This window comes from Synchiropus splendidus, chromosome 18, assembly GCF_027744825.2.
Source record: "Synchiropus splendidus isolate RoL2022-P1 chromosome 18, RoL_Sspl_1.0, whole genome shotgun sequence".
NCBI lineage: Eukaryota > Metazoa > Chordata > Actinopteri > Syngnathiformes > Callionymidae > Synchiropus > Synchiropus splendidus.
In genome coordinates this window covers 13065779-13086470 of record NC_071351.1, presented here as the reverse complement: position 1 = coordinate 13086470, position 20692 = coordinate 13065779, and the positions used below count along the sequence as shown (strand labels likewise).

The following is a 20692-nucleotide window of genomic DNA, read 5'->3' as shown; positions in this document are numbered from 1 at the left end:
CAAACTCAAGCTCTGGTGCGGTGTTGCTGGCTGAATACTGCATTCAAGAGCGGCTCAGAGGGTCATGCTCCCCAACTGAGGTGACTTCCACTTGAAATGTAGTGAGGAATTTGTCACTTAATTGTTGAGGTACTAAATGTACTACAAATTAAATAAAATACAGGAGCCTGATAAGGAAGGGGACATTTTTATTTTGAACACACGATGCCGAGTCACCACCTCGGCGTCTCTATTTTACAAGGTTCATCTGCAAGGCTGCGCATGTACAGTATTTGGAAACCAAGAGAGTGGCACTATAAACACGCTCAAAACAAACAGCTCCTCACCTTTTTTTTTTTTACTCTTCTCTTTTCTATTTTTCTTACAAAACAGTACAAACAACAATACAAAATATTTGTGCTGTCAACAATTTACAAAAGAAATCTTTAGGCGTCAATACTGTGCAGTTTTTTTTTTTTTTTTTTTTTCTTTTCGTTTGCAACTCGGTAGCTATGGTACACCAGAACCGGTTCTGGACTGCAGCCTCGGTCATGCGGGCTGCGATAAACTCTTCTTATGTTTGATAGAACTCATCTCCCTGTTATAAAAAAGACACATGCAAAAAGCTTGAATTGTACAATGCACTGTTGCCTAACTTGGTCGAATGAGCTTCAAGCAGAGTTTACATTATGTACATCAGAGCTCCACTGCAGAGCAGCGTCCAGTGCGAGAGCCCGGAGTGATGTCATCAGCCGCCGTCGACTGCAGCGGTGCAGTACGTCTCTCTCTCCGTTCAATCATTTGTTAATTCCCTCCCAAGCCTTAGTGAAAGTACATGGAAAAGACAAATGGACCACATCTGTCACCAGAAATCTCTCATTTCTCCTCACAAATTGCCTTTAATGGAGGACACAGATGAGCCGTAGCAGTTTGTCATAGTAAGTCATTGATAACATTCAACATTGTAATGGCACTGTGTCATACGCTTCACGTTTGTTTCCAGTTTGGCACTGAACGCCTGCAAGGATTTGAAGTCTCAGATCGGGGCGGCCTTGGCTCAGCCACTGAAGGAGAGCGACTATCACACCTGACTATGTACAGTATGTCAATATACAGTAAGGCCTAGAGGCGTAAGAGTGTGCTAGTATCGACTCTACAGGATGGAGTGGTGGGCTCACTCACGTGTTGACAGCATCTGACCAGTGGCGGTGAGAACATGCCTGCACCTCAAGCATCACTTCACTGCTTGCGCTTGCTTGTTCAGTGAAGCTGGTTCCCTGCTGGACACAATCACGACTTAAACCTTAAAACTAAATGTATTTTTACGAACAACAAATTCATATTTTATGACAGCGATTTGGAAGACTAGTTGATTTCACGCATCTATTTATGCATTTTAACTATAAAGAAACCTTAATATCCGATTATCATTTTGTTTAAGAATAATTTTTAACTTGAAATATTTCCTCCTTGTAGACCAACCTTAACCTGAGACACTGAGGTTAAAGATTTCCAGGGAATCATCTGAACTCTGGAGTTCCGCAGGGGTCAGTACCAGGCCTCCTGCGACTCACTGATGCTTGAAGTGTCAGCGTACGCTCAAACTTGAGCCACTGGAAAGACGCCACTAGTCAAGCGATGCGTGAGACGTTGCTGAGAATGACAACGCTAACCTTGAACAATAACATGAGTATGGCTGTACGCAGTCAAATAAGCATTTGTTTTTAATGGCTTTCATCATAAAAATGAGTTTAAAAAAAAGAAAAAAATTTTTTGGGAGGCCTCTCCAAATCCACAAGTGTATGTATTGCATACTTCAGCACGGGCCTGACAGCAACCATCAATTTTAATAAACAATTTTGTCTCTGTTCTAAGTGCTTCAACTGTTGCAGTGCATTATGGGATTTGAAGGATGAGTGTGGAAATAGTTTTCACCACTTGGACATTAGTTAGTTCATGTCATGTGATGAGTCAATCTTTTGGTTCTAGCTTTTGGATTAAAGATGCGTGAGTTTCAAAATAAATCCAGCAGCAAACCTGGTGACAAACTCAGGCTTCACCTCTTCTCCATACTGTGATTCAGGTGAAACGATAACGCACTGCTCAGCTTCACTCTCCTCTGCGGCGCCGGCCGACAGCTGCGATGGCGAGAATAGGTCTGACTTAAAGGGTCGGGGTAATGAGAGGGCGTGCGAGCCCAGAGAATGGCAACCAATCCTGAGTTAGCGGCAGCCTGTTAAAATATGCACCACTGAAGGCACTTTTTTTTTTCAGACAACAGTGCTTCTGTTCTAAGTAATTCAAGTTCAACAAAGAATAAGCCAGTAACCTCCACGCAGGGCCGACTCTCCAATCCCCACCCTCTGTTTTCCACTCAAACAAAGCAAGCTCGTACAAAAGCTCCAGTCAGGAGGCAGAGGGGGTGACGATGAAAGAAAAACCTTCACTGTAAAGAAAGACGGAGAAAAGAGGAGATGTAACATCAGACAAAGTTCACAGCGGCTCACAAGGAACAGAAAACCGGAACGTGAACAAAAAGCCTGCAGCTTCTGTGTCAGTCAGAGCCCGGGTGCAGAGCAGCCACTGGTGTCACTGGACGGCTCGGTGGGTTGCGGTCAGTGTTTGTGTTTTCAATATATGTTCAAAGTTCGGCTCCCTGTTTGGACAGACAGGGCGTGGCAGGCTAGCTGACGGGGGCGCGAGTTCGCGTGCGGTGGATTTAATCGTCGTTCCCTCCACCGTACATGTCGGCCAGCTTTTTAAAACGAGGACCCCAGTCGTTGAGGTAGTCGTAGTCCTGGTCCCCCGTGCTGGACGAGTTGAGGGAGCTGACGGAGCCCGCGGTGGAGCCGCTGCCTTCGTAGTCGAACACCAGCAGGGAGTCATAGGGGGGCGCTGTGGGGTCGTTGTCTGCTGCTCGCAAACCCTGGAGAGGAGGAGGAAGTGAGCACGGAAATCACACAAATCAAAGATAAACACTGCTTTTTTTGTCGATGATGATGGGTGGGTGAGTTCCATCCACGCCTACATCATCTGGTGCAAGTTTGTAGCTTCAGTTTTTGAGTGTAAGTCTGAGTAAAACATGAAGAAAACACAGTCCATTTCATGAAAAGCTAAAGAATTTCCAGAGGTCATATTGTGTGTGGCCCATCTGAGACCTGCTTGTGCTGAATAATAAGAGACATACAGTGTTTTTGTCAAAGCTTGAATGAAGCTTGTTGGACATGCTTTCTTTGTCATACAACACAAGCTGCAGAGTTGAATCAATGCTGGAATGGTGGAATTTAAATGGTCACCAAAGCATGGAAACGCTGTGAGAGCAACATGTTAGAAGGTATCTGGCCTGCTGGGCTTCGGGTCTTGACTCCAGCTGTTGTTGTGCAGCTGTTCATCATGAACGAAGCAAAGAAAGTGCACTTTTGAGCTGCAACCGTTTTCTTTTCTCATTTTGTTTACATCCTTTTGGTCAGGAAACAAGAGTCTAAACATAAACGTCACTGTTCATGATGTTAGCATTTAGCTCCTCTGTTGCTAGCGACCCTGCAACACGAGAAACATATTTATTTTGCCTAACCTACACCAGCCTGTGAGCACCATGGCTCCTGACATCAGTGTTTTCAGTGAGCTTCACATTAGCAATTTCTTTGAGCCAACTGTAGCTCTTGAGGGCCACATGCAATGACTCATAAGTCATATTTGGCCCCCAGCAATTGAGTTGAAGACCTATGTTTGAGATAGTGGGCTGAAAACAGAGCATTGTTATTCAGGATATTTCAGCGTCATCACTCCCATGTGTCTCAGTTGTGTCACACAAAAGGCGGCGGGAAAAAAAGAACCCGGCGAGAGCCGTCTCCTGGAGTGACGGAAAGAGGTCTCGCACAGCCGAGGCCACAAGACGATGGCGAGACAGCTTCCTGACAGCTGTGTGAGCGGCCGCTCGCAGAGCGTCCGAGTCAGCGAGTATCAGTATCAGCCAGCAAGGGACACTTGCTACAGGTGTGGTGAGTGGCAGCGACAAGGGAGGCGACCGCATGGCTGAATGTTCAAAACCATGGCGGCACTTCTTGGAACAAAGATCGATAAATCACTCAACATCAAAGGATGGAAAAGAAATATTGGGTCAGCATTGGAAACGGTAATTATTTTTATTATTATTTTGAAAAGACACCTTCTAGTTGAGCTCAGCTTTTATTCTTGGGATAATGAAAGAAAAAAAAAATCATGAAAGATAATTTTGAGGAAAAACCCTAACCCTAACCAGCATGAAAAAAAATAAAAAAAGAAAATTAAATAATATTTTAGGTGATATTCCTATATACCTAGTGTATAATAATAACATAAAATAAATAAAAAGGAAATGCATAACAATAAAACAAGAATATAATATATATATAATAATATATAATGTAAACATATACAGATAATATATTTATACATAATAATAAATAAGAATTACAATATAATGACGACAACAATATAAGAACAAAAATAATATCTTTCATAAGGGATCACAATTTCACATATTTTCATGAGTAGTTTTCACGATAATAATCGTAGTAATTGGAATAACGTGAGAGTTGAAAACAATTGACAGTCTAATTGTCATACGTCAAGGTCCTTCTGCTTCTGGCGAGGACGGAGAAAAAAAAAAAGACAAAAGCTACATTGAGAAATACAAAAAGATCAAAGATAAATGATGAAATTATTGGACATAAAAAATACATTTAATTTTGCTACATTTTCTATTTAGCTCCGTTAGAAAACACAAGGAAAATAATGAAAATAGAATTCAGTAAAAATCAATATTTCAGACTGCAAAACAAAAATAAAAAACAGTGGAGGTCAATAATGTTTTGACGCCCCTCCATCACTCCATCAGTTTCTCAGAACGCCAATAGAGCCCCGCAGGTGAGGCGCTGGAGGGAAGAGGACTTCCTCCGCTTGACTGGAATACAAAGAGAAGCTTCTGCGAGGAATCTAAAATGTCTGAACCCTCGGGGGTGCGGTGGGAGGAAAGCTCCAAATGTTTGTTTTGTATGTGTTTTACCAGACTGCTGAAGCGCGATTAGGTGAGTGTATGTTTGAGGAGAACGTGTGTGTGTGTCAAGGTTGGGTGGACCAGAGCCGAACAGCTGCCAGCGGCTCTGGAGTGTGAACGCGTTGTCACAAGTCTGTCAATCAGTATTTTCTCGCCTCACTGTGCCAAGTGCTGCGTGTGTGTGCGAGTGGATACACAACTGCACAGTGAGTGAGCTGTGACACTCTGTAAAACTTTGTTCCGTCGCAAGGGTGCGACAACCATCAGTGAGTTTAGATTCACCTCGTGGATGAAGTCCCCGATGTCTCCAGGGTGAGGAACAACAGGTCTAATAGGGTACTGAGACTCCGGGATGATGGGTCGTTCATCTACCCTGCGAACTCCAGGAGGTTTGCTGATGATGTGCTCCAGGGAGTCGGGCTGCTGCAGCTGGCTGAGGTCATAGTCCTGTGTGGGTGCGGAGGAATACAGATGTGAGCAGGAGAGCGCACGCGTGCGTCCCGTCGAGACCTCACCTGGTCCTCTTCTCCACCTCCCTCCTCGTCATATTTCAGGATGTTATCCCGCACGTCGTCTTCTGGGTCGATCAGAAGCTGCTTGGTTTGCCGCTCCTTCTCTCGCCGCTTGATCCAGACAACAAACAGCAGCACCATACCTGCAAGTAGTGATGTGAGGTTTCATGAAGCAGCGCACTGGAACACTGAGGCCACCAGATGGCACTGTCGCTGTCAAATCCAAAGAAACCTCACCTCCTTTCTAAACCAAAAGCAGCATCTAGTGGAGTCCTAGTCATCACTTCTCGTCCTTTCGACTTGGATCATTCCACAGCTAAATTGGGGCCACGTGGTCTGGCCCTTTGCAAAGCCAGTCTCGGCCGCCCACCACTCACAGTCTGCGCTTCGCTTTGATAAAAACTGAACTGCGTCTCATCTGAAAATGTATTCAGGTGACGAGCGCGGTGATGAAACCTGCTTCAGAGCGGATGACCTTGGTTCAAGCGCCGTCACGACTTCTCCACTCACTTTCCAATGATCTGATCTTCAAATTAAAAAACTTCAAATCCAGACTCCTGTTTTCACTTCAATCATACCACGCACTGAAAACACCAAACGGATAAGCTGCTGTCGTCTGTGGAAGAGACTGTTTGCTTGTTTTAAGCAATTTTCCAAGTAATGGGGAAGATAATTGTTTCCTGACAATGGCACGGAGGTCTGGCTTGTTTTGACGGCGGTGGAGAAGATGGATTGGCCGCGGCGAGACAGGTGTGACCAGTTGTGTTGCACATCACAATTTTCATTCCAAAATATCTCCCTGCCAAGCGAGAACGACACAAAAACAAAGCAAAACACAGTTGCTTTTTGGGTAAACTCACTCAGCCTTCATGCACCAGCGAGTTGGATATTAAAGTTTGTGGTGCGGCAGACAAACCCACAACAGAATCGACCGCATTCAGGAATATTTGGACTCCATTTCAACCTATAGAATTCTTCAAACTTTGGCTCTTTGCAATTCATAAACGGTACAGATCTGGTGGATATTTATCGGGTTGCTGTGCTTGAGAGTGCTTCATCATTGGTCTGATGACTTACACAGCAGAATGATGATGCAGATGAGGATGGAGATGATGGCGCCGGTTCCCAGGCTGGCCGCCGCCACCGCCCCGACAGTGGTGCAGTCTCCGTTCTGATCGCACGGACACACCTTCACCTTGATGACGGACCTGTTGGAGAGCGGCGGATTCCCAGAGTCCGACACGAATATCGGGACCTCGTACACCCCGGGTTCCAGATAGATCTGGTAACTCAGACCCAGGCGAGCGTAGTTGCCTGAAGAAAACAGAATAGCTCAGAAATATTGATGCCAAGTAGATAGTTTGGAGGAGGCTCCCTGACTCACCGTTGATCCGAGATATCGTCCAGTTACGGCGGACGCTGCTGGGGGAGTGAGGCAGCTCGAAGACAAAGGGTCCAGCGTTGGGGTCCATGTCCGCATCAGACGCAGTGATATTGACGCCATTGGCGTTCTTGTTCATCTGCTCGCAGATCTGAGACTCCTTGGGCACCAGCGCCGGCGGGTTGTCGTTAATATCTATTAGATATATCTGCAGCGTGCCGGTGCCGCTGGCTGCCGGGGAGCCTGGGAGCAGAAACAAGGAAAATAATATCATGACGGGAGGGGAAGATGACAAGAGGAGATGTGCGCGGTAAGAAGGGACAATTGAGAAAAAGAGGAAGAGGAGTTGAAGGGCAGCAGAGGGAAGTGAAGTAATGAAAAATAATACGGAGAGACACAGAAACGAGCGGGAGATACATTGTTCATCCGGACTAGAGGTATTATAGATATGTGAGCTGCAGAGCTGAGGTGGGACTTTCGCTCCCAGACGGAAATAGTTCCGACAGTTGTGCTCGCCAGCTCCTCCTTTAGCCATGAATGGAGGTGCTCACACAAGGTGAGCGAAGGAGCAATAACGATGAGTGTAACACAATCGAACACACAATGCAATATGGATTGTTATTATAATCCACTAATCTGTCAGTTAGAGTTTGGTCCAACAGCTCCGACATCTGAAGAATGAATTTAAGGGCGATAGATTGGAGGGAAATGACTGCGTCTCAGCTCCTGGCTGCCTTCAATTACAAGACAATTTTGGGCCTGGTGAACTGGCGGAGACTTTTGTGATAATCGAGCGCCCCAGGGGCCAACGGCAGCCAGAGATAAGTGCAGTGTCATTTACAGAGATTTATGCTAAGCCGAGAGATCCGCCAATTAATTACGGCAACAAAGAGAAGGCTTGTGACGGACGGAGAGATATCGGCGCAGGTTATTTGCGCCACTTCATGACTAAGGTCGCTTTATTTAGAGGGACGACGGTAAAGACCAGCCCTCATGATAAAACTATAAAACAGATAGTCAAGAGAAAACTAGAAAAAATATTGTTTTCAATTTTTCCCATCACACTCTGGCTGTTTATCTTCGTCCCTTCTTTCATTTGGCTCCTCACATGCCACTCCTTGGAAGGCTAGTTGACCCTTAAACCCCTGTCTAAACAGTTGCAGAGCTTTTGTTTCCACTATAGGACCTCCTCCACAATCCGACCATCACTCCAGGAACACATTTCCCTTCCTTCTCCAATGGCAAAAAACATGGTCTCAAACCTGAGGAGCTGATCCTCTGCCTGAGCGATTCACACTCAGCTGGTAGACCCTCACTCAGATCATCAAGAACAGATCCTCTCGAGTGCCCGAGGACTGAGCTCAAGACCAGTCCAGCGAGAACAGAGTCTTAGTGAAGTGAAGGTTTCAGAAAGTTTGAGGTGAAAGGAGGATTGATTTTCTTTGGGCATGTGTTGGGAAGCCTGGCGAGTCGCAGGGCAGGGGCTGGGCAGCAAACAGGTCTGGTACAATGCAACGCAAGCTGTGAGAATTCAGATCCAAGCAGGTTCACATGAAGCCAGGAACACATGCTTGGAGAAAACTCTTTTTCAGTGAGAGGCAACAGCAAACCAATGAGACACAGCAGCGCTGGACAAAAGGAGGCTGCAGTGGTCGATGCTGCTGTCCCAAGTGACACCAACATCAGAAAGAAGAAACACGAGCGGCAGGAAAAGAGTGAAAAGAAAGGCTTAGCTGAATTCTCTGAGGTGATCTGAACACACGGAGCAGAGACCCTTGAACTCAGAGGACATCAAACAGAAGCAAAAAAACATCTTATGTATCTGCTCCTGATGCATTTTTTTGGATCAGTTAAATGTTGTTGTCGGATGCGAGGAAACCTCACTAATACGCTTTGAAAAAAAGCACACTTGTCTGCAGTGCTGTTAATCCCAACATGTATGGTGGACGTGTGGAAGCAGCTTGTCGTGGTTGATAGCAGAATTATGTGAGCTTTAACCAGCTAAATAAATAATTATCTGGACAAATTCCTCAAAAAGGATTTGTATTAAGTTCTTTTTTGGGATGGATTAGAGATGAGAGGCGCAGTCAAACAACGCGCACCACAAGAACACGCGGACAATAGGGAAGGTGTTACAATAGACAATAGACATGTCAGAAGGGTCTGATGTCGTCAGATTGTGGTGAAGTGTCGACATGAGGATGTGCTGGCATCGCCGGCGTACAGCCTGTCAATGACTCTGACTGCACTTTCTGAGTCACGCCGCTTCTTAACATAATCCTGCTCGCGGGATGACAGCTGGCACTCCAGCGCCACCCACATAGTCAGATTGCAACACAAACATAAACATGCATGGAAAATGGCTGGCTTCTGGTTTTCTGGCAGGAGCGCACGGGCGAACCGCGCCAAATCTCGGGGTTATTGTAATAGAGCTGCAGGAGAAGGCAGCTTGATGACGATGGCATTTCTTTTTTTTTTGTTAAAGAGCCTTTAAAATGATGCGGCCAAATGTTGTCAACTTATAGAGAGGATTGAAAGTGTGATATGCTCTGGGTTTATTTTCACGAGGAGGGTATTTGAGAAGTGTAAGTAACCTGCTTCAAACAATACAACGGCAGTCAATAACAGTGGAGAGACCATAAGGCAGCTCACTTGTACAACAACCCCTCAATATTTCACTCATCCATTGAAAAAAAAAATGCTGAATAATAAATGTCTATGCGTGAAACTCATCATCTCTGGCATTTTCATGTCAACTAGTCATGAGAAAAAAAAAAAAAAAGCAGAAATGGATTGGATTCTTCTTTTACAGTTGAAAAATCCAGCAACGCTTCTTGTATTTTTTCCCATTTGCAGTGAGTCAAATTAAATCTGAAAATGTGTCTGGGACAAGAGGACAGAAACAGCTGCAATAAAAGCAATAAATAATTTCATATCTGTACCATACTCTCACATCAGTGAGGATGATCATTCCCTCCAATTCAAGTGCTGGCCCATAAAAAAGGAACTGTCCCAGTCAAGGACACACTTTGAGCGTAATGAAATTTAAGTGTATGCAGACTCTTAATGTGCTTTCTCCTCCCAGCCAGCAGCTTTGAGGATCAGCGCTGTTTTCAAAGGAGCACATTTTTTAATCCAATTAAATCCATTTCTGATTTGTTTCCCCCCTCGGTGCAATTTGTTTGGGCAGGTGTGAACACAATAATCACATTCAGCTGTCGACAAAAACATCTGCACGGAGACACTTAAAGCCCGGATCGCTTGCTTTCGGGGATCTTTTAAGATGATTGACAGCCACTCTCTGCGACACGGACTGGATTTTATAGACTTGTGCTGGAGTTAGACACGCTGCTCATTTTGTGGTTAAATCTGTTATAAGTCGAAAAAGTCAGAAAAGTACGAGGTGTAGTGGAGCCCCTATGTTATGATCTAAAACAGAAACCAGGACAGAAGATGTGCCTTACCGTTGTCTGACGCCAGAAACGTTGCTTCATATATATTATTTTTCACATAAGCCGACTCGCGGTCGAGGATGGCTGTGGTCACGATCTGCCCGTTGGTCCTGTTGATGGACAGCCAGTCCGCAGGGTCGTTCAGCTTTGAGTACCTGCAGAGAAACACAAGCGCCTGAGCTCGCGCGGCAAACAAACATTCTCCCCCAGGAGCGTGAATGTACACTTCTAATGATATAATCGGCTTGACCTTTCGTGTTTAATTCTTCATTGACTTGGTGAAGCCCGCGGCTCCAGTTAATTTCCCCTCATTCTTCATTCGTCTGTCAGAGGAAAGTCAATTATGTTTCTTGTTAACAGCTAACATTTTGCATCCGGGGCCTACAGGAGGAAACTTCTGAACATCAGACATGAAAGAAAAAAAAAAAAAAAAAAAGCTATCAGTGCTCTACAGTTCCTCCAGTTAAAGGCCAGAGATCATCTCTAGGATTGAATCCACTTCTACCTCCGATTTAACTCTTCTTGTTTTTTCTTTCACGATTCGGGCATCCTCCATCCTTTCAATTCTATCTGATATCCCTCAACCTGGCGACCTCACCTCATCCTGCTGTGATTTGTATTCATACATTTTCTTATCCCCGTCTGAATCTTCTCATCCTCCTTCCATTCCCCGCTGTGATAGAGTTCATCAACTGCCACCTCTGTGGGCTGCAATCTCACTTTCAGACATGTGCAACAACAACCGTAAACATGTGACCCTCCTGCCCCCACGCAGTGAGACCAGCGCACTGCTCACATCCTATTCACTGAGAAAGGCCGTGTGGCTGTGAAACACACACTCCCAGCTTTCATCCATTCAAATTGAAATAGGTTCGACCTCCACCTTGCTTTTATACTTATTGAATTACAGTGAACTTATGATCTGAGTTGTTTTTGTGTTGAATTAAAGGCTTATTTAGAAAATCAAATAGGTCTGGAGCTGCATGTACAGCTTGTCATCTGGCTTCTGTGAGTGAAATTAAATTGGATATTTCTTCTTATATCATGGGGTTTAGGTGGCTGCCATGCCGACCTGCTCCCACTTGTCATCGTCTACAGGTTCGGAGACGGAAGCTCAGCCCTGAGGGAAGGGAGAATATCAACTGGGAGATGTTGAAAATGCATAACAATAAAGAATAAATCTTGATTTCCCCTTCTTTTCTGGGGTTCTACTGATGAATTTATTTTTGCAAATGTGGAAGTCTATGAGTTATGGAGCGCCTGCAGCCATAAGATAACCCCGGACACATGAAAGCTACCGCTGCGGTAATGGAGACAGGATGCGTCCAATCGGAGGTGGTGCTTGATCTCAGATGAAGAACAGTGTGAGGAAAAAAGATCACAGAGTCGAACATTCCCACACTCCCAGGGCTTTACGCCGGCCACTGGTGGGCAACTAAATCACCACAATCAGTTTAGCGAGATCACCACGGCGAGCAGATTGGATAAAAAGATGAGCCACGCTGCCTGGAGATGGGGAGGCAGCGGCAGACAACATCCAGACCCAGCAGCCCCTCTGAGTGATGTGGTGTAAAATCCTACTGACAATGGATTGATACCTATTGCCGCCCTGTATCAAAATAGATTGCTCCCAGCGTTGCTTCGACAAACCTTAAAAAGGGAGCAGGGTGAAATTACTTCTGTCCTCAATAATAGGCAATAAAATACCCGGCAAATCCATTATTTCCTGCCACACTGCATGAAAAGTCTGTCTCTTTCCGCATGAAAGCACCCAGGTATTCACCGAGAGAAGAGACTTGTGTCCAGCGATGTTAAATGACATCTCCTAAACAGAACTGGCTGCAGATGTGATAAACCTATAATGCTCCGGATGAGAAGTTAAAATCCACAAAGTTGAGCTGCGGTGTCGGATTAGTGAATGGTTGAACGTGAATGACTACAGAGAGCCTTTTAGGGTGATTATTTTCATATCAGAAATTATACAGTGGCTATTGTCAGGATGGCGTGAAGCAAGAGCCCATCGCCGTGTTTTAATGAGGTGTAGCACCTTGTTAGAATGGGAAGCAGTTTTGAAGTGGTAAAACTGTTTTTGCTGCTGTAGAAATTTCACTTCGGTGCCTGAATATAAGGCGGAAGACTCAGTCCTCAGTTTGTTATTAATGAATTCACCGTCTTGTCTTGACGTAAGAAAAATGTTCTCTAAAAATGTGTCGGCAGGACGTAAATGGTCCGATCTCAGAGTGTCCACTCCACCTTATGTAAATATTTACCAGCACCCTGCTTCTCTTGGAGGATTGAACCTTTGACAGGCGGGAAAACTCTCCATTGTCAAGCCAACCTGCCCAATTCGTCGACACCATGTTGGCAAACTGAGGTGGAAAAAATGTCAAACCACTTCTAATTCTAACATTCCTACTCCCCATTACGGCGGACTGGAGATAAATGTAAACAGCGCTAGCTCATACTTATTTATTATTATTATTATTTTTCAAAATCTAAACATTTTAGCCTGCAGTAAATTCAAACATATCATCTCTTTTGAAACACTGTTGGACAAGAACCAATGACTGAGTCAGGAGATTTTAAGGTTGCAACTTAGTGACTACAAAACCTCTTGAACCTAAACCAAATTAATCCGCAGTGTAGTGACTACGGCATCTATTTTCTTAAGTTCGATGACCTTTATTTCAGAGACAATTTATGCACGAGTGTGAGTCTAAGACTCTTCTGCTTAATGAGGTTCTTCGTCAGTTTGTTTACTGACTAACAGACTGTGCCCAGAGACTGTGCTTCCCAAATTCAACGCGCAGGAAATAACCATTGCAGGAGCATGCTCAGTTTGTACCTGGGCTCCACCAAGACTTGTGTGGCACCATAAGGAAAATAATAATAATATTCAATATGAACCTGTAAAGCTGCGGGGGAAATGAGAATTTCAAAAACAAAAGCAGAAAACATGGTCCTGTTCGGCCTCATGAGGGCAGGATTGGTGCCGCATGTGGCTGGTGCCACAACTGAGTGTGAAAATCATAGTGATTTCAACCTTCCCCTGAGCCCACGTGGCTGTGAAGAGACTCCTTATTAGCTAATAACCTGACCACCTCGCATCCCTGCATTTAATCCTCCTGCATTATTACCTTCCTGAGCGATTCTTTACCGGAGACGGTTTTTCATCATTTGGGCGCGGGACGGCATGTCGGCGCGGGCATCTGGATGTATTAGTCCTGGCAGGTTAGTGATCTTTGCAAGCAGCGGGGAGACGTATGACATTTATTTTTCAAGCCCCCGACCCTGAGGATGAAAAATGCATGGCTCGAGCCGCGCCAAGGTGGTTTGGGTAATCATTTATGCCAGAATTTCCAGTTCTGTGTGCCGACCTTTCTGGTCAGGTGCCTGACAGGTGATGCATATACTCCCTATACCCCCCCGCCGCGCTCATGTCCACATTACATCCCTCGCATCCCCAACAAGACTTCTAGAATCGCTCACTTCTTTGATGAGCACCTGTCAAACTCGAACCTTGACTTGCAGCCAGTTGGCAAACCCCAGCTCCCACCGCCTTTCTCCCCTCACACCTCAGGGCTTCTCTCACCTTCCTTTTACAGCGCCTCGCGTTCGCTCTTTTACTTACCGCGCTCTGTCACACGAAAAGACAAGCGACAAGAATTTCACCTCTCATAAAGTCAAATTTGTGTCTCACCCGACGTCCATGCAAATGTGTGTCGGTTAACTGTTTGATTGAAGGCGGGCCCTCCGGCATCCCAGTTGAAGTCCTGACAGCCGGCGTTTCACACAAGACGTCTTGAGAATGAAACCCAAAATGTCTGATTCTCAGCACAATTACGAGGGCTGCAGTGACGGAGCGAGCAGCAGTGATTAGTGTCCCTGCCTAAGAGTCAGTAGCTGATAGCTTTTATGGAAATTGAGTCATGCAGGCCGACTGATACTGATCCCATCCAGATGTGTCCAAATGAATGAGGTGGTGGATTTGCTATTCCTAGAGTGAACGAGATTTGAGGTTGTCCTCCTAAAAAATGTCGAGCTTGAGCTGGGGTTTTCATCCTCTTAGGGAATGTGAGACGCAGGAAAAAAAAAATCACATTACAATTGTCCAGTGCTTATTTTAATGGATGGAATTTACTCGTGGCTTACTGGCAGCCGCGGTCAGGTGGGGACGGAACTGGATAAAATACATTTGGGAAGAGGCAGATCTTATAGGTGATAGGTTTGTTTGGATCCCGATTTGACTATATGTATCGGAGTGTCCACTAAACACTCATTTCAATCGCACCAGAAAGGCTTCCTTTATATCCAATCAAAACATCGTACTGTAACTAGAAAATTTATCGTACGTGATATACGACCAATCTCCACAATGACAATTCTGCATCTCACGATAAATTCGACAAACACGCGACTCACTCGCTGTATTGGACTAACACACATGAACATGGCGAGACCGTGATGGTGCGCCGCACTCTCCAGCTCCGCAGCATTTGACAGCCGACACCACTGTGTGACAGTTGTGGAGAGTGTGGTAGCAGTTTCAAACTTATTTTTAATACAGGTAAGCTATGAAACACCACGGTGAAAATAGTTGGATATCGGACGGACATCCGCTCCAGTATTGGTGGCGGCGTCCTCTTCCGCGTCCCCATTAGGGTTCACTGAAAGAGGACACACTCTCACAGGCAGCGCTAATGCTACAACCCGGCATCAGTTAGATAAATAAAGCTGGCAGAGCAGACTGTCAGACACCAGCGGCTTCGACCAGAGACGTGACACATTGAATTTCTCATTATATTTGAACATAAACAAATAATGAGGTTGGAGACAAACTCCACAAATAGGTTTCATCATAAAACGTTTCAAGAGAGACTGTAGCATGTCCAACACATGGACATTTATCACCGAAATTACATTTATCACGACAACTTTTTTTCTCCATAACGCCCATCCCTATACTGTACATAATCTCACATGTGATGCAGCCACTTTGATAGTTTGGGGTTTCAAATAACCCTGAATAACCTCTAAAACTATCATATTCCAGGAGAGTCTCCCCTCCTGCTGTTCTGTGCACCGTGGCGGTGTTATTTCTGGTGAAGTCACTTTCCATTTGCACAACAAACACCCCCAAAATCTGATCCCAACCGTCTTCATACGTGGTTTTTCATTCACTTTCAGACATCCGGACCATTAAGGATTTGGTGCCAGTGTGCTGTCCGGCTGACAGCAGGAAGGACGAAAGGCCTGCTGGTCTTTTTAAAGTTAGTTTACATCTAACATCAAGAGAAGCTGAGTACAATGAAAGAACACTGCAGGTGGGCATAATGCTGTGTCAGGGGTTTGGGCAGCAGCCAGCTGGTCTTTCTTTTCATCCTCTCGTACCATGTGTGTCTCGGTTTGTGCATACATCTAAGACTACAGCAATGGAACACACACACATCTGACTACCTGAGGGGTTATTACTCCCGATTAACCTTCATACCTTCCTTGCTCAGATATATCCACTGGCTCATAAACTTTGCACAGTAAGACTTTAAGTGACCGTAAATGCCACGTGAGGTCTCCTAGTTGAACTTCCAAACACTGGGCAATACTACGCAGTCCTTTGTTGGATGTTTAAATGTTAGGTGGAACAAGGTGTGGCCGCAAGGGGCCCGTTCTCACCTGCAAAAGGGTTGATGCTGGATCTTCTTCGCGACTCAAGAGGAGTTTATTATAGCATCATCTTTTGTCTTTAGATGTTAGCAGTGCACACGAGCAGGGAAACTAAGCTGCAGCCATGTATGTAATATACATGGCTACAGCTCCACTATTAAAGCAGCTGTGCAGACAAAGACTGCTGTTCTGAAATGGGCACCGGTGTGGCTGTGCAGAAGGACTCCAGCGAGGACCGGACTTCCCACTGATTCTTCTAATGAGCATCAAACGGACTCCTACCGTATTATTTGCTGCATCTGCAGTCGGTCCGGATCAGAGGCGGAGAAGGTTGTCAAACTGGTGCCAGCAGGGACTCCTTCCTCAAAGCGAATGTGTTTGGGGTTGGTGGGGAAGTAAGGGGGCTCGTTGACATCCTGCACAGATATGGTGACGCCGGCTGTGGACTGCAGCGACGACTGGATCCCGCTGGCCAGGTGGGCCTGGTTGGACACCACCACTGTCAGCATGAACGCCCGATTCATCTCAAAGTCCACGGGCTGAAAGGAGAGAACTTCAATGAGATCGTCCACATGTCTGAAACATTTCCAAAGAGGGACTAAAAAAAGGCAGAATTATTAAATATACACAGCAAAGCATGACAAACAAACGCTCTGTGATGTCCCCTGGCATCACATCATGTCTCTAAACACACTCGCAGCTGAAGCAGAACCAACTAATCTTCTTCATGGAAGTGCGTTGATGAAAGTCAAAGATATGGATTACCTGTTTCCCTCTGTGTCGGCGTATTTATGAGCCCCGGTGTGTGTGTGTGTGCGTGTTTGTATTCTCTACGGGGCCCTTTGCTAGTTGACTCTAACCCAGAGTGACAGTTTCTTGCTCTCCTAATGACTACATGATCAGGTTCAGGTGACAACAACAACAAAAGAAGATGCGCCTCTCGCTGCTACTCAGCCTCAGTTCTATATTAGTGAATGATGTTCGCTGCCTTAAAACTCATGGTGTCTGGTCCTGACGCTAGACAGCGAGGCTTGTTAGTGACATAAAAAACTAGTATGTGATCTGGAAGTGATGCCTCACTTTGGTCGGGAGAAAGTGTTTCGACCGCCTTCTATAGTGAATTCTACTTGACTGCCTTTGTCATTTTACAACCATGACGTGCGAAAACCAGACACCCAGCCTGTCTCCTCCACTTCCGGCTCATACACTAAGAGGATCAGCAAATTCATGAGGAGCAGATGGAAGTCGGCGGGTCATCTGTCGCTCACAAAAAAAACAAAAAAAAAAAAACTTCTGGTTCTAGGTTTGAACCCTGATCTACTTATTGTGAGTCACTTTGGATCAGTGTTTGCTAAATGACATGCAAAGTAATGTAATTGGAGTGTAAGATTGGGATTTGATCTGTGTGTGGTCCCAATCTGGAGCATGTCAGAAAAAAAGACAATCTTCCAATTGTTTCTGTGTATAAAGTTTCCACAGCTTATTAGTTATGGCTGATGGAGACGATCAGAACCAGGATGTTGGAAGACATTTCGCGCTGAATATAAAGTGAAAAAGAAAGTTTAAAGCTATTGTTCAAGAGACCTGAGAACAGACAGAATTGTCTGCTGGAAATTTACATTCCCGTTGAAAATGTGTGTAGGAAATATAGATAAATGTGAGCAGACAGAGATGTGAGTATCCGTGTGCGACCCCGTGGTGCAGTGGGAGCCCATTTACAAGCGAACCACGCTCCCGGCTCTTTGATCTACAGCCAGTGGGATTCAGAGCACGCCGCGGTCTGGAGTTTTGCTGTGGGCTTACCCAAACACACATGCACGGTCATATATGCAGCCCGAAGGGAAACAAGGGCTAAGAGGTCAATAACACGGCTTCCTTCTCTCGCCCATGAGCCATCACGCCTTGGATTTCCTCTTGAATCGCTTCACTCATTCCTTCCTTTTAGCTAATTTGTGGCGCTCCGACCTCCCGTCCGCGTCTCACCTCTGCCAGCCAGCCGTCTGTGATCGCGGCTCCCCGCCTGCTCCGGCTTCAGTGACGTCATGATTCACGTTTAAGCAGGCTGCTGCTTCTTTGTTTTTCCACACTTGTTTGACTTCTAGTGAATCTATTCCAGTCTGCTCTCCAGGGAGCACTGAAAATGTGCAACATGTTCTGGCTAAAACCCCATCTTTTGTTTGCGGGGATCCCACATGGCAGATTTTACACACTTGCTAAAAGCTGCACCGTGTTGGCGAATAATTCCAATGAGACACTGCCTGTTTATTTGAGACACGCTCCTCCCAGGAGGCGTCCCATCCTGTACGTATCGCACCCTCCCCCGGGGGCGCCGCCGTACCGTATGGCGACGGCTGACTTTTACATCCAGAAGTGAGATTAGAAAAGGCAGTCATCTAGAGATAATGAAGAGAAACAACATGCCAAAGCTAAAGGTGCAGTGGGAAAATAGAGTATATTATTGTCAATCCCAAAACATTATCACACAATATAAGGCGGTATTCAGAGGCATCCGGGAATAATGATGCCGAGTCCTCCGGGTCAGGACCATGAAGACGTTTTCCTGAAGTGCAGGATAATGATGGAGCCACTTACAGATTCACGGCAGCCAGTCATCTCCCATGTATGAGGCAACACGCACATGGAAAGAGACAAACCGAAGGCATCTGCTGGGCGTATGAGCAAACATGTATTTCACACTGATGAAAATGGTTATGCAAAGTCCCGTCACATCCGCTCGCAATCAGAGACACGGTTCTGTTCAGGAGGGAATTCACATGGGGCACCTCCAACCTGCGCTCATCACTGCTTACTTGTCACTTCCATGTCACTTCCATGAAACTGCTTAGGATTCAAACTCATGAAATCATACTACACTCAAACAGTTTGAGCCTTATGTATCGCCGATGTGTCATAAAAAAAAGACTTAAGGAGTCATTGAAAAAATATATAAATATAATTAAAATAACAAAGGTGGCAAAAAAAACAGAATAACTGAATAGCAGCTATGTAACTTTAACAATGCCAAAGTCAATATAAACAGCACAATGGAAGTATTTTCGCTGAGAATGGATGGAACAGCGCTTCATACACAGTCGCTCTTGTCCACTGTAGTTGTATCAAATTAGCACATGGCTGATGTACTTTCTGACCATCTCCCACTTAGTGGTCGAGAACAGACTTTTGCAGAAGATAAAGCGTTCATACGGCTGCTTTTATCACGGCAGCAGGGGCATTATAAGCAGATAAAACTCGTGTCTGCGTAATTCAGGAATCAATATCTAATTTGCTACAGCATGTATCCAGCCATTTAGTTTGCTTCTGTGTGAGTGTGAAGCGTACGGCGCGGGCGATCCCTCAACTGGACATGAAGGTACAGCTGAAAGTCAAAAGCCCCATCTGTCTCTTCCAACATGGTTGAGGCCACCTTCCTTTGTTTCCTATCAGAGTCAGCCACTGAAAGTGCGGTAGACGTTCGAAGCCACTCTTCAAAATCATATTCTAGCCGCACAAAAAAAAGGTCATTTAGAGGAGTTTCACTTAGGAGTTCAAACACATTTCACACGGCTGCAGTATCTTTGAATTCCACTGAAATTGGTTTGGCTTTTTTAATTAAAAGTTTTTGAACTCGTGGCTCATAAGAAAGTGACTAATTTCTCCCAACTGTCATCAGTGTTTTCCTGTGTGTGTCGTGCTTCCAGACATTGGAGCCAGGAAGTCGTCTTTTTTGGGGAATGATTCAATATTCACTTGCACACATGGACTCTCCCCAGATCACTTCTGTAGAAGGAGCCTTCACAACACATTTCAGAACGAAGATCTGGTTCTGTTATCGTCCTACCTTGACTACAGTGATCATGCCATCATTGGAAACCGGGTCTGTTCGGATGGTGAAGTGTCCATTAGGATCCCCGCTGATGATCCTGTAGATGGCGTTCCAGTTGGGGGAGTGCGGCTGGTCGGCATCGATCACTGTCAGGTTAGTCACCACCACATCCACCCGGTTCTCCGGGACCTCACCGGAAAACTGTGGAGGTGAAACAAGTTCTTTGACTTTAAAAACGTCTTTTGTGTTACCGCAGAGCAATTTACAAGACAAACATGGAGACAATATAAAGGTAGTTAGCATCCAGCTTTTTAAATTGTATACTTTCGCTTTTGGCTGCTGGGTTTTGGCGCACAAACATGTGCTTTGTCCTGATAAGCTGCAAGTGAGTTGAAGTGTGTCAAGTGTCTGCTATGGAAGGGATTTATCAAAGTCAGACAGGCTGAGTGGATGTGGACTTCAAATGAATCCAAAAAACACACCAAAACATCACCTGTTTCCAACCCAAAAAGGCAAGGCACCACGGGTAAACACGTGTCTTTAAATTGTCTCGGGAGCATGTCGCGGCGAATCGTTGCCATGTCACTGCGAGTCGCAGGCGCAGACTGAGCCGCTTATATGAGTGTACAGTATCAAAGAGCAAAGCCTCAGACCAAACACCCAGAGGTGTCATAACAGCCTGCTTGGTAAACCTCACATCACCAGAACACAGCTGACAGCAGTGGGAAGATTAGGGGGGCTGTGCAAGGATAGCAGCTCCCAGACTCAATGACATTCTTAAGACAACAGATAAGTCCTGGTGGTCCTGATTCCTGGTCGCCTTGGATAAGACGGCGTGCCGTT

General features: G+C 45.4%; 1 protein-coding gene across 8 annotated transcripts in view; it reads right to left on the bottom strand.

Moving 5' to 3' along the window:
- Nucleotides 1–36: 36 nt before the first annotated feature.
- LOC128749131 (cadherin-4-like) overlaps nucleotides 37–20692 on the bottom strand; it is a 247847-nt gene continuing 227191 nt past the window's right edge. For 5 of the 8 annotated variants that reach the window (XM_053848402.1, XM_053848404.1, XM_053848403.1 and 2 more), the window contains 8 exons: nucleotides 19865–20050; nucleotides 16309–16565; nucleotides 10375–10517; nucleotides 6914–7153; nucleotides 6607–6843; nucleotides 5533–5672; nucleotides 5300–5464; nucleotides 38–2905 (listed from right to left, as the gene is read on the bottom strand). In XM_053848402.1, coding sequence (XP_053704377.1) covers nucleotides 2699–2905; nucleotides 5300–5464; nucleotides 5533–5672; nucleotides 6607–6843; nucleotides 6914–7153; nucleotides 10375–10517; nucleotides 16309–16565; nucleotides 19865–20050 — 1575 coding nt within the window. In that variant the 3' untranslated portion in view covers nucleotides 38–2698. Of the gene's footprint in view, nucleotides 2906–5299; nucleotides 5465–5532; nucleotides 5673–6606; nucleotides 6844–6913; nucleotides 7154–10374; nucleotides 10518–16308; nucleotides 16566–19864; nucleotides 20051–20692 lie in introns of all 8 variants that reach the window. The other 3 variants (XM_053848401.1, XM_053848400.1, XM_053848399.1) reach the window with 2 other exon arrangements.